At 42.4% G+C, this 13435-nt stretch overlaps 1 protein-coding gene across 2 annotated transcripts in view; it reads left to right on the top strand.

Moving 5' to 3' along the window:
• The first annotated feature begins 11070 nt into the window (after positions 1–11070).
• The window catches only part of LOC126285294 (uncharacterized), a 69241-nt gene continuing 66876 nt past the window's right edge, over positions 11071–13435 (top strand). For both annotated transcript variants that reach the window (XM_049984583.1, XM_049984582.1), the window contains exon 1: positions 11071–11153. In XM_049984583.1, the coding sequence (XP_049840540.1) occupies positions 11081–11153 (73 nt within the window). In that variant the 5' untranslated portion in view covers positions 11071–11080. The remainder of the gene's footprint in view (positions 11154–13435) is intronic.

Below are 13435 nucleotides of genomic sequence, written 5' to 3'. Positions count from 1 at the left end.
TCATCTGCAGAGCTAGTTGGCATATAAACTTGTACTACTGTAGTAGGTGTGGGCTTCGTATCTATCTTGGCCACAATAATGCGTTCACTATGCTGTTTGTAGTAGCTTAATTGCATTCCTATTTTCCTACTCATTATAAACCTACTCCTGCATTACCCCTATTTGATTTTGTGTTTATAACCCTGTAGTCACCTGACCAAAAGTCTTGTTCCTCCTGCCACCGAACTTCACTAAATCCCACTATATCTATCTTTAACCTATCCATTTCCCTTTTTAAATTTTCTAACCTACCTGCCCGATTGGATCTGACATTCCACGCTCCGATCCGTAGAACGCCAGTTTTCTTTCTCCTGATAACGACAACCTCTTGAATAGTCCCGGCCCGGAGATCCGAATGGGGGACTATTTTACCTCCGGAATATTTTATCCAAGAGGACGCCATCATCATTTAATCATACAGTAAAGCTGCATGCCCTGGGGAAAAATTACGGCTGTAGTTTCCCCTTGCTTTCAGCCGTTCGCAGTACCAGCACAGCAAGGCCGTTTTGGTTATTGTTAGAAGGCCAGATCAGTCAATCATCCAGACTGTTGCCCTTGCAACTACTGAATAGGCTGCTGCCCCTCTTCAGGAACCACACGTTTGTCTGGCCTCTCAACAGATACCCCTCCGTTGTGGTTGCACCTACGGTACGGCTATCTGTATCACAGAGACACGTAAGCCTCCCCACCAACGGCAAGGTCCATGGTTCATGGGGGGCGTTACTCGGTAGGGGAATGAAAATTTGCGACTTCCGTATATTTAACTTTTAACACAATATTGGAAGAGTGCAAGTAAATCAAGTAAATATGTCTTTATCGCAGCAGCGCAGAAGTTTCAATTTCTGTCAGCTTATTCAGATGTCGTCGTCTTCGTCCCCCCCCCCCCCCCCGTTCCCTGTATGTTGGGGGGACGTCAGTATACAGCAGTATACGGTGGTGGTGCATTACACTATTTGCACCTCTTTTTGTACTTTAAACTCTTGGCGGCCTGTCAGCGTACTGAGACCTTTATTGGTAGCCACGTTTACCTCGTTTACTCCCGGAACGTGTCATTACTTAAACATTTTGTTTAACGTACACCATAAAAATTAATAGTACTGGTATTTATAAAAAATTTAAGAGTTGCGTCAACAGGTGCATTTAAATTTAGGGTCTGCAGTTTGATTATTGGAATCGAACCGCTGCTATTGCAACATTGTCCAGTGCATGCACCTCACGTGACGTACGCTGCGCGCACACTTGAGTTCGTCGACGCTGTATTTAAACTGAGCTGTCCATGATTGTGCTACAATTTCTCTTCTTTACCCAAAGTCAATAACGGTCTTCATCTCATTGGGGCAGCATGGTGTGCTCAAGCTTGTGCATAGTGGAACGATCGAAGCTGAGGCAATGAGACCGTCGTTTAGGGCCCAGGCATTTGTTCCTGTCGTAATCCACATGTTGTAGTGGTTGAACCAGGCCCACGCTATCATCATCCCAAAGGTACATTAATGGGTTCAAGGTAAGTCTCCAGTGCCTTCATTCGTTTGCATACCATTTCTGTAGTAGAATATCTTGTCGATACACTAGTCCACGTGGATATACATGTTCATTACTGACCAGCACTGCCACACGTGTTTGCGGGAACACACAGAGAACTACGGGTTTCAAACCTTCACAAAATGTTCGTAGCACATTTACTGTTCACATTTACAGTTCACATACGCCATCCTGGAAAACATATTCGGCTTTACATTGCCTCATATAGATAGTTTTTACACTTCATCATTACGATAACTTAAGAATTTACATATTAAAATATATTGCGTATTTATTACTCAGTCCCGATATATTTTCATACGTAATTTATATTTCTTTACATAAATATTGCACAAAAATTTATATAAACATTGTACAGAAATTATAGATACAAGACAGTTAATATTACGAACATTTCTTGTTATGTATGTACTGTAACATTTTTCTGTTTTTACATTACAAGCTTTATCACATTTTGAATGTTCATTAATAAACAATCTATATTCATCTTATCTTACTTTGATATTACAGGTTGTCATTTTTTCAATCTAATTTTCCAGTGCTGACAAAACATTCGCATACAACATTATCACTTGATGTTTATGAGTTTTGTGTTCATACATCACACTGACGATAGTATGCATCGCAAAAGCTGAAGAAAAGAAAGCTCCATAACATGAAATCGCGATAAGCCTTCAAAACTGCGCCTCTGACAAGTTTAGTAATATGCCTCTACTGGTCTACAGGAAATGTTATGGACAGAGAGAAGTGTTCATTTTTACTCTACGACTGCCATGCTTCGTTCGTCACGAGAGAACTATTGAGTACATAGTTTCATGACTCTTTACTCGCGTTAATCCACTTACTTCGTGTTTACTACCTACTGACACATTCTGACAGTACAGTATTGTGTTGCACAAGTGTCAGTAAACAGCGTACTTCTGTGTCGGTGACTTACACTTCCTTTTGCTACATGATAATCACACGTTTGTATTCTGTTGTGCTTGAACATGTCTCCACGAGACTTGTGCCAATGAACAAGTGTAAAACAATTCAATATATTACAGTTAAACATTTACATACAAACTCCGCAAGGTGCCGTATGGTGCGAAGTCGAAATGAGCATCACTGGTCATTTCCTTTCCACTTGGCCGGCCGCGGTGGTCTCGCGGTTCTAGGCGCTCAGTCAGGAACCGCGCGACTGCTACGGTCGCATGTTCGAATCCTGCCTCGGGCATGGATGTGTGTGATGTCCTTAGGTTAGTTACGTTTAAGTAGTTCTAACTTCTAGGGGACTGATGACCACCGATGTTACGTCCCATAGTGCTCAGAGCCATTTGAACCTTTCCACTTGTGAACAGAGCGAGGGACAAACGACAGCCTATATGCTACAGTACTAGCCGTAATTTCTCGTAGCTTACCTTCGTGTTCCTTTCGACTGATAAGGCAATCACTTTCAGATAATTGAAACATCACTATCATAATGTCAAATGTTCGTATACTACATTTGACGAGACCACTAGGCTGTACATTTGACATCTATACCTAACACAGCTGAAATTAAGTTATTTGCGTTTGGCGAAATTAGTTCGAAGTAATTATGACGGACGTCTCGTCAACTATGTCTGTTCAACCAGACATGCTAGTAAACAATTTGTCATAATTCTGCTGTAACATAAGACACTTTATTACAGTATCGCTGTTACATAAAGGGCAATTCGACACAGTTCTGCTGTATCATGGAGGGCAATTTCTTACAGTTTTACTATAACATGAAATATAAGTTGTAGCATAGAGAACAACTGTACAATTTCACAGGAACATGGAGAACAATATACAGCAGCTTTACTGTGGCGTGCAGGGTAATTTTTTGCAATTTAGCTGTAACAAGAACGGAAATTTGTTAGTATTTTCCTCTAACATGGTGAGCATTTAGAAAAATTATACGATAATGTGAACAATATGTCACAGTCTCACAATAATATAGACAATGTGATACAATTCTGGTGTAATGTTATAATATATAGGGTTATTTATCGCAATTTTGCTATAACATGGTGATGTATACAGGGGCAACATGTCATATAGTCTCCGCTGTGAGATAACGAAAGATAAAAAACATTTTGAACTGCTAGGTGAAGTTAATATCGTAATAAGATATCAATATAATTTTTGGCTGACTCTGAATGTGGATTCGTGAAAGCATTCTAAACAATTGATTCTTAGCATATTGAACAGCAGCAAAACACATCTGTTTAGCTATTTCATTAAACTGTCATGTAGTTTCTCCTGTATGGTAGCAGAATATAACAAATGCTTTGAACTGCAAGATGTAGTTAATGCCCTAGCTCGGCGGTTACTACAATCTTTTGTTGACTGTAAGTGAATTAAGATGAGTTTGTGGAAAATTTTGATGTACTGATAACACGGTTTACTTTAGTACAAAGACCAAACTATTCTATTTCGCAAGCGCACTTTAATCTTTAAGTCAGATCGTCAGTAGTGCTCACGAGTGTTTTGTAATGCTAGGGCAACTCTGTGTGTATTTTGAAAAATTTAATACGATTAAAAAGATCGAATTTCGCTTGTCAGCTAAATTGCAATTTATTTCAGTAGTGCCTGTTATGGAGTCATACCTGTTTTAATAAGTACTGTAAAACAGACCATTTAGATGTGGAAATATGTAATTTGGCGTTTTATTGCGACTTTCAATGCATAGTATAATTATCCAGCTTTGGGTGTTACGGGTGTATCTTACGTTCTAAGTTTTATCAGTAATCCCAATATGCAACACATGTGTACTTTCCCAATGTAAAAGAACAATTCAATTTTAACGATAGTGCCATGTGTGTTTGTGTTTGAAATCTTATTATTTTGAGAAATAATTTTATTTTGGGGCAAAGATCTATTTTCGTTCGCAAACAGAGATCCGTAATTATACTTCTGTTTTATGATAAGCGATATGTGGTTATGTGTACTTGTGATAAAAATCTGTTTGTATTTTATTAATCATTTAATTTGGTGCAAACATTATTTTGTGATGAAAGCACTGTATTTTCGAGCTATGGATTTTTCATCTCAGTGTGATACCTTTGGTTTTATTGTTTTTAAACTAATGTATTTCATGCAGTATGAAAATCTAGGAGATATATAAGCAGTTTAAGCGGTACATCACAATAAATACCTCATCAAAACATCTTCTCTATCTAAAATAGAGCTTGGTGAGTTCGTTTGTCTTTCGTTATATTGTGTGTTTACTTGTGTTATTCTTGAGTAGTATGAACAGATAATGGTTCTAGTATTGACTATAGACATACATAGAGATCTTTGGCACCATTGCTTGTAAATGTCACAGACTTTGTTTCTGTACATAACCTTGTGTATGTTTAGACCTAGCCCATCAATAATATAGTTACATTTTGTCTGTGGTAGAACATAATGCATCATCTCCCCCCCCCCCCCCAAAAAAAATAAATAAAAACTGGTGTTTCGAGAGGTTACATTAGGAACTCATTGGTCCATCTTTTAAGCGAGTAACATACTCTTAAGTAAGCATACGACCGAAACGGCGGCACACTTTATGTATTCTGACATATTTTAGACGTTGAAATACGGTTGTGACACTTAGCGCAACCATTGAGTGTTCTTAATGTATTTTCCGACAGGATTTGAAAATATCGTTACTTAAATATCGTATTTCTGGTGAAGTACATGTATTCTTGCTAACATTTTACATGTCGAATAATTATTCTGTCATTTGACGAACATCGTGTGTCGTGTTATAGAAATTAGGTATGGTAATCGTTACAACGTAAAGTCAAAGAGCTGGCACGCCAGTCGGAAATGATAGAGCAGGGAAGTCTGTGAAGAAGACGTCAGCCAATCGCACGCTAACCGACCCCTCTCCAAGACGACAATTCGACGGCAGTGGCCTCTAGGCGAAGAGGTCATAAGCGCCGCGCCGACTGGTCGCGGCCAACTTCTACAGAAGCTTCAAGATTAGGCACTTGAAAGACCAGCGACTTAGTAATTGTATATACTGAAGAACATTGTTTGTTTTATCTCTCGCCCTTTGCTTGCGACGCGTTTGTTTAACACAAAGTTAAGTATTGTCATGTTCTTTTCGTTATAAAACTCATTAATAAGATTTGCTTGAATTGTTGCCTAACGATCCGAGAAGCAGGTTTCTTAGACATACCATCTTTAGGTCTAAAAATGAAATATAACTTATTTAGATCCGTGCACAGCATGGGGCACTGTGTGTGTGTGTGTGTGTGTGTGTGTGTGTGTGTGGTGTGTTTGTGTGTGTGTGTTTTTTTGTGTGTTGTGTGTTTTTGTTTTGTGTGTGCGTGTGCGTGCGTGTGTGTGTGTGTGTGTGTGTGTGTGTGTGTGTGTGTAAAATTCATATCATTTCGATACAGTCGATCATGGCCAAAATTGCTATTTTGTTTTAATGGGCTGTAAATTACTGGGATGTGATTGGCTCTTTCGTTCTAATGACTGGTAGAAATACTGGGATGAGGCTGAGTATTTCATTTATTGGCCTGTACAGAATTGGCTTGGATTGGATGAGAGGTGCGTATGCTGGGCTGTGACTGCAGGAAATGGGCGCGAATTACTGCCATCATGGATTGTGACGTCCTGTAGAAGGAAAGGCAGCACACACTACATGCTCTGCGACATTTTTGTGGCAGTAAGTACATCACATCCTAGATAGAAAACAACTGTCACACTTTGGGTAACATCCAAGTATACAAAATCATAATGCAACTTACCATTGTCAGTACTTCACTTAACCTTACGACTGTGAAGATAAGTCTACGCGATTGTGTAAATGAAGGAAAAATTGTTCCCTTCAATCATTTCTGTCTGTGTCCATGAAGTCAGTGTTTCTGTTGTTATTTCCTCAGCAGGGGGAAATCCTTCTTTCCGTTGCTGACTTTCTTTACTTACCTTCCTGTGGCTCAGTCCCACCTGAGGATTCTCGAAGCGTCCCGGACTTGTCGACAGCATATTAGATCAGGCCGTGAATGGCCGCTTCTGCGTGGCTGGAATTATCTCTGAAGCCTAACAAGCCGTAAGCACATCAACATTAGAAAACTGCAGAAATGTATACTTCCTGTTAAACATAGCCAGTGATTCTTTAGACTCTTAGATTTCATGTTTCTTTATTGCCCGGGAACTAATACAGAAAACTGGAGAGTGATATGTGTGAAAATGTAAGTGCTATTACTAAACTGTTCTTTAGTGGTGGATCCGTGCCTGATTAGGCTAACGGAGAGGAATGAACATGAAGTTGCCGAACTTGACGCCCACAACTGTTAAAAATAAACATCGAAGTATGATATAAAGTGTTGTTGCAAGAATGAAGAAAAATATTAGCGGAGGGTCTGTTATCGTAACACAGATCAGTTTACTTGTCAATGAAAAATACAGATGTAGTATATTTATCGAGGCAGACAAAGATGCTTATTGAGGAAGTTGCATGTAGAGATGGTGGAACGACAACGGCAAGGCGAGGTGCATAGACTGTACCGTTTTTCTGTTTTCTGGCGCAAAGGGTGGAGTGTAACACTGAGAGTACTACACAGTCCTGCTTATACCAACTGCACCATGCTTCGTCTTGTTATCTTTTTCCTTCAGTCTCGGCCAAGAGTGTTTTCGTATTTAAATCACGTGGCAATTCGTGCACTGCAGTTGCTCTTGTGTACGAGAATTCAACGAATTGTAACTTGTCTGTAGAGTAATTTGAGACTGCAATATCACCTAACGACTAACAACTCTACTTACTCATAAAACTGTTCAGTGCATCTGCGCTTTGTAAAATACTTGTTGCAGAGCTTCAATATTAAGTTTCACGCACGTGATTTTCAGCAGTGTGATTATGTATAAATTGTAAATATTTCAATTATTCACAATTAGACCCAGATACACCAGCACTAACACCGCAGTCCCAAGATGGGAAACAAGAGTCAAAAATGATTTGATAACGGTAACAGGTAGTCAACAATAGAACGAAAACTCTCGCCACTTAGATTTTATTTTTTATTTTTGTGTACCATATAATAAAAAAATAAATGAAGGCATAGTTTATTTAGAACCAGTACAAATTTCAAACTGCAGTTAGAAGACTCGAAGAACATGGAAAGGAAGCAGTAGTCGAGAGGGAGAGGAACAGAGTTGCAGCCTATCCCCAATGTTAATCAGTCCATACATTGAGCAATTAGTAAAGGAAATCCAGGAGATATATGCAAAGCGATTTCAGGAAGAAGAAATAAAAATATCGAAAGAAAGAACAACCTAGATATCTTATAGATGAGGTGATAAGGACAAGCCTTAGATGTACTCTGGACATAGGAGAATGGAGAACAGGCGCAGCAAGCTGTGCCTGCTATGATGAGTGGACGCCGAGTTACGAATGTGACGTGAAGCAAGCTGATTCAGTGGGCTCCGCAACGATGTCCGAAAATTACCCACCTAGAGCTGCGATAGAGAGAAGCCCACAGAAACTGAATCCCTTCAGTTGTCGAAAACTGCAGTGGCAGAGTTATTTGGGAAACAACATCAGCCAGACAGGTATTTCAGATCGAAAGAGACGGAGGCTACTTGTTAAAGCAATCCGAGAGATCAGTGATGTTGATGACAGAGATGATGTATGGGGATAACAATATTAGTACAGAGAAGGATCATATGGGGATCTTTATCATAGTAGTGAGAATCAAACATATCCAGTAGTACCCGCATGTGGAAAGTACACTCCTGGAAATTGAAATAAGAACACCGTGAATTCATTGTCCCAGGAAGGGGAAACTTTATTGACACATTCCTGGGGTCAGATACATCACATGATCACACTGACAGAACCACAGGCACATAGACACAGGCAATAGAGCATGCACAATGTCGGCACTAGTACAGTGTATATCCACCTTTCGCAGCAATGCAGGCTGCTATTCTCCCATGGAGACGATCGTAGAGATGCTGGATGTAGTCCTGTGGAACGGCTTGCCATGCCATTTCCACCTGGCGCCTCAGTTGGACCAGCGTTCGTGCTGGATGTGCACACCGCGTGAGACGACGCTTCATCCAGTCCCAAACATGCTCAATGGGGGACAGATCCGGAGATCTTGCTGGCCAGGGTAGTTGACTTACACCTTCCAGAGCACGTTGGGTGGCACGGGATACATGCTGACGTGCATTGTCCTGTTGGAACAGCAAGTTCCCTTGCCGGTCTAGGAAGAACGATGGGTTCGATGACGGTTTGAATGTACCGTGCACTATTCAGTGTCCCCTCGACGATCACCAGAGGTGTACGGCCAGTGTAGGAGATCGCTTCCCACACCATGATGCCGGGTGTTGGCCCTGTGTGCCTCGGCCGTTTGCAGTCCTGATTGTGGCGCTCACCTGCACGGCGCCAAACACGCATACGACCATCATTGTCACCAAGGCAGAAGCGACTCTCATCGCTGAAGACGACACGTCTCCATTCGTCCCTCCATTCACGCCTGTCGCGACACCACTGGAGGCGGGCTGCACGATGTTGGGGCGTGAGCGGAAGACGGCCTAACGGTGTGCGGGACCGTAGCCCAGCTTCATGGAGACGGTTGCGAATGGTCCTCGCCGATACCCCAGGAGCAACAGTGTCCCTAATTTGCTGGGAAGTGGCGGTGCGGTCCCCTACGGCACTGCGTAGGGTCCTACGGTCTTGGCGTGCATCCGTGCATCGCTGCGGTCCGGTCCCAGGTCGACGGGCACGTGCACCTTCCGCCGACCACTGGCGACAACATCGATGTATTGTGGAGACCTCACGCCCCACGTGTTGAGCAATTCGGCGGTACGTCCACCCGGCCTCCCTCATGCCCACTATACGCCCTCGCTCAAAGTCCGTCAACTGCACATACGGTTCACGTCCACGCTGTTGCGGCATGCTACCAGTGTTAAAGACTGCGATGGAGCTCCGTATGCCACGGCAAACTGGCTGACACTGACGGCGGCGGTGCACAAATGCTGCGCAGCTAGCGCCATTCGACGGCCAACACCGCGGTTCCTGGTGTGTCCGCTGTGCCGTGCGTGTGATCATTGCTTGTACAGCCCTCTCGCAGTGTCCGGAGCAAGTATGGTGGGTCTGCAACACCGGTGTCAATGTGTTCTTTTTTCCATTTCCAGGAGTGTATTGTCTGAAAATGAAATAGAAAGACCTGTCATGGCGTAAAATCCATAGAAAACGTGAGACCTCGACAATCACTGTACTGGTATAATAACTGGACAGATGACTTCAACCAGGTGTGTGTTCCATAACGCACGAGATGGACGCTAGTTGTTAAAGCAGCTCATGGTGTTCAGGATCTGTAATCACTGATGATGACGAAAGTGATGTGGTATTAGGAATATGCTGGGACGACAACATTAACACACAGGAGGAAGAAATGTAGGACCTGTGAAAGCAATGTTAAGAGTACAGATCAGTTAGTCTACCAAATGACAAGATCGCTTTATAATGGAATTCCCAGACCTGTGACGGAATGAAACACACAGAAATTATATCCACTTGGTAACTGTAGACTTCATTTGCAGGAGGATGTGGAGAACGACTTCAACCTGAAGGGAATTTCCGATCAAAAAAACGCATCCAGATTCTTAAATCAGTTCGTGATCTTTAGGGTCTGTGATTGGTAGGTAATGATAATAATGATAATTGTGCGCTAGGATGATGAGAGAACCAAGCACATTCAGTGATAATGATGTCTGAACAAGAAATACACAGACTTGTGAGAGAGAGGAACTCAAAGACAGTGGTTAACACACTGGACTCTCATTCGGGAGGACGACGGTTCAATCCCGTCTCCGGCCATCCTGATTTAGGTTTTCCGTGATTTCCCTAAATCGCTTCAGGCAAATGCCGGGATGGTTCCTTTGAAAGGGCACGGCCGATTTCCTTCCCCAACCTTCCTTCACCCGAGTCTGCGCTCCGTCCCTAATGACCTCGTTGTCGACGGGACGTTAAACACTGATCTCCCCTCCTCCCCCAACTCAAAGACAAAATGCACCTTTGGTAAATTAGGAATGTGTTGAGAGGAAGAAATTCAAAATGATGTCAAACATCAGGCTGACGAGTAGAAGGAACTATTTTTAAGCAGCACACGGTTTTCAAGATTTGTGATTACTGAAAGTTGAATGCGGTGGTGGTAGTGGTAGTGGTGGTGGGGGTAACACTGGAGGTGTTGAGGACACAAGTGGTGGTGGTTGTGGTGGTGGTAGAGATACTGTAGCTTTAGTTTCGATGATGGGGTGTAAAGTATTTGAAAGTATGACAAAATTAGAGCAAGGGAGAAGACAGAATGAGGGCTGTGGAAGGATAGTGTAACTGGTGAGGAGACGTCGCTCTTGGCCCTGGCGAAGGCGGCTGGCGTGGGGTGGCGGAACAGCCAGCGAGCAGTGGCCAGGGTGGGGGCCGGCAGCCCAGAGCCGCCTCCGCCGCCGCCCCCGGCCAGCAGAAGCCTCCAGCGCGCCGCCGCCAACAGACATGCCGCCCACCGCCGCCTCCGCCGTCACCGCCGCGTCTCTCCTGCTGCTGGCCGTGGACACCGCAAACCTGTGTGAGTTGCTAGTCCGGCTGCTGCGGCCGCAAGCTACCTGTCGGTGTATAACCCCTACATATTCGTAGTACACTGAGGTGACAAAAGTGATAGGACAGCGATATGCACATATACGGATGGTGGAAGTTGTTGTTGTTGTTATGGTCTTCAGTCCTGAGACTGGTTTGCTGCAGCTCTCTATGATAATCTATCCTGTGCAAGCTCCTTCATCTCCCAGTATCTACTGCAACCTACATCCTTCTGAATCTGCTTAGTGTATTCATCTCTTGGTCTCTATGATTTTTACCCTCCACGTTGCCATCAATACTAAATCGGTGATCCCTTGATGCCTCAGGACATGTCCTACCGACCGATCCCTTCTTCTAGACAAGTTGTACCACAAACTTCTCTTCTTCCCAATCCTATTCAATACCTCCTCATTAGTTACGTGATCTACCCACCTAATCTTCAACATTCTTCTGTAGCTCCACATTTCGAAAGCTTCTATTCTCTTCTTGTCCAAATTATTTATTGTCCATATTTCACTTCTATACATGGCTACATTCCATACAAATACTTTCATAAACGACTTCCTGACACTTAAATCTATACTCGATGTTAAAAAATTTCTCTTCTTCAGAAACGCTTTCCTTACCATTGCCAGTCTACATTTTATATCCTCTCTGCTTCGACCATCATCAGTTATTTTGCTCCCCAAATAGCAAAACTCCTTTACTACTTTAAGTGTCTCATTTCTAATGTAATTCTCTCAGCATCACCCGACTTAATTCGACTACATTCCATTATCTTCGTTTTACTTTTGTTGTTTTTCATCTTATATCCTCCTTTTAAGACACTGTCCATTCCGTTCAACTGCTCTTCCAAGTCCTTTGCTGTCTCTGGCAGAATTACAATGTTATCGGTGAACCTCAAAGTTTTTATTTCTTCTCCCTGGATTTTAATACCTACTCCAAATTTTTCTTTCGTTTACTTTACTGCTTGCTCAATATACATATTGAATAACATTGGGGAGAGGCTACGACCCTGTCTCACTCCCTTCCCAACCACTGCTTCACTTTCATATCCATCAAATCTTATAACTGCCATCTGGTTTCTGTACAAATTGTAAATAGCTTTTCGCTCCCTGTGTTTTACCCCTGCCGCCTTTAGAACATGAAACAGAGTATTCCACTCAACATTGTCAAAAGATTTCTCTATGTCTACAAATACTAGAAACGTAGGTTTGCCTTTCCTTAATCTGTCTTCTAAGGTAAGTCGTAAGGTCAGTATTGCCTCACGTGTTCCAACATTTCTACGGAATCCAAACCGATCTTCCCCGAGGTCGGCTTCTACCAGTTTTTCCATTCGTCTGTAAATAACGTGCGTTACTATTTTGCAGCTGTGGCTTATTAAACTGATAGTTCGGTAATTTTCCCATCTGTCAACACCTGCTTTCTTTGGGATTGGAATTATTGTATTCTTCTTGAAGTCTGAGGGTATTTCGCCTGTCTCATACATCTTGCTCACCAGAAGGTAGAGTTTTGTCAGGACTGCCTCTCCTATTTCTGTCAGTAGTTCTAATGGAATGTTGTCTACTCCCGGGGCCTTCTTTCCACTCAGGTCATTCAGTGCCCTGTCAAACTCTTCACGCAGTATCGTATCTCCCATTTCATCTTCATCTACATCCTCTTCCATTTCCATATTATTGTCTCAAGTACATCGCCCTTGTATAAACCCTCTATATACTCCTTCCACCTTTCTGCTTTCCCCTATTTGGTTAGAACTGGGTTTCCATCTGATCACTTGGCATTCATACAAGTGGCTCTCTTTTCCCCAAAGGTTTCTTTAATTTTCCTGTAGGCTGTATCTATCTTACCCTTAAATTTGTCCATTTTGCACTTCCTGTCGATCTCATTTTTGAGACGTTTGTATTCCTTTTTGCCTGCTTCATTTACTGCATTTTTATATTTTCTCCTTTCATCAATTAAATTCAATATTTCTTATGTTACCCAAAGATTTCTACTAGCCCTCGTCTTTTTACCTACTTGATCCTCTGCTGCCTTCACTACTTCATCCATCAGACCTACCCATTCGTCTTCTACTGTATTTCTTTCCCCCATTCCTGTCAATTGTTCCCTTATCCTCTCCCTGAAACTCTGTACAACCTCTGGTTTAGTCAGTTTATCCAGGTTCCATCTCCTTAAATTCCCACCTTTTATCAATTTCTTCAGATTTAATCTACAGTTCATAACCAATAGATTGAGGTTAGAGTCCACATATGCCCCTGGAAATGTCTTCAATTT

This window comes from Schistocerca gregaria, chromosome 8, assembly GCF_023897955.1.
Source record: "Schistocerca gregaria isolate iqSchGreg1 chromosome 8, iqSchGreg1.2, whole genome shotgun sequence".
Lineage (NCBI taxonomy): Eukaryota > Metazoa > Arthropoda > Insecta > Orthoptera > Acrididae > Schistocerca > Schistocerca gregaria.
Note: the sequence above shows the minus strand (reverse complement) of the source record. Positions and strands in the feature narration are given on the sequence as shown.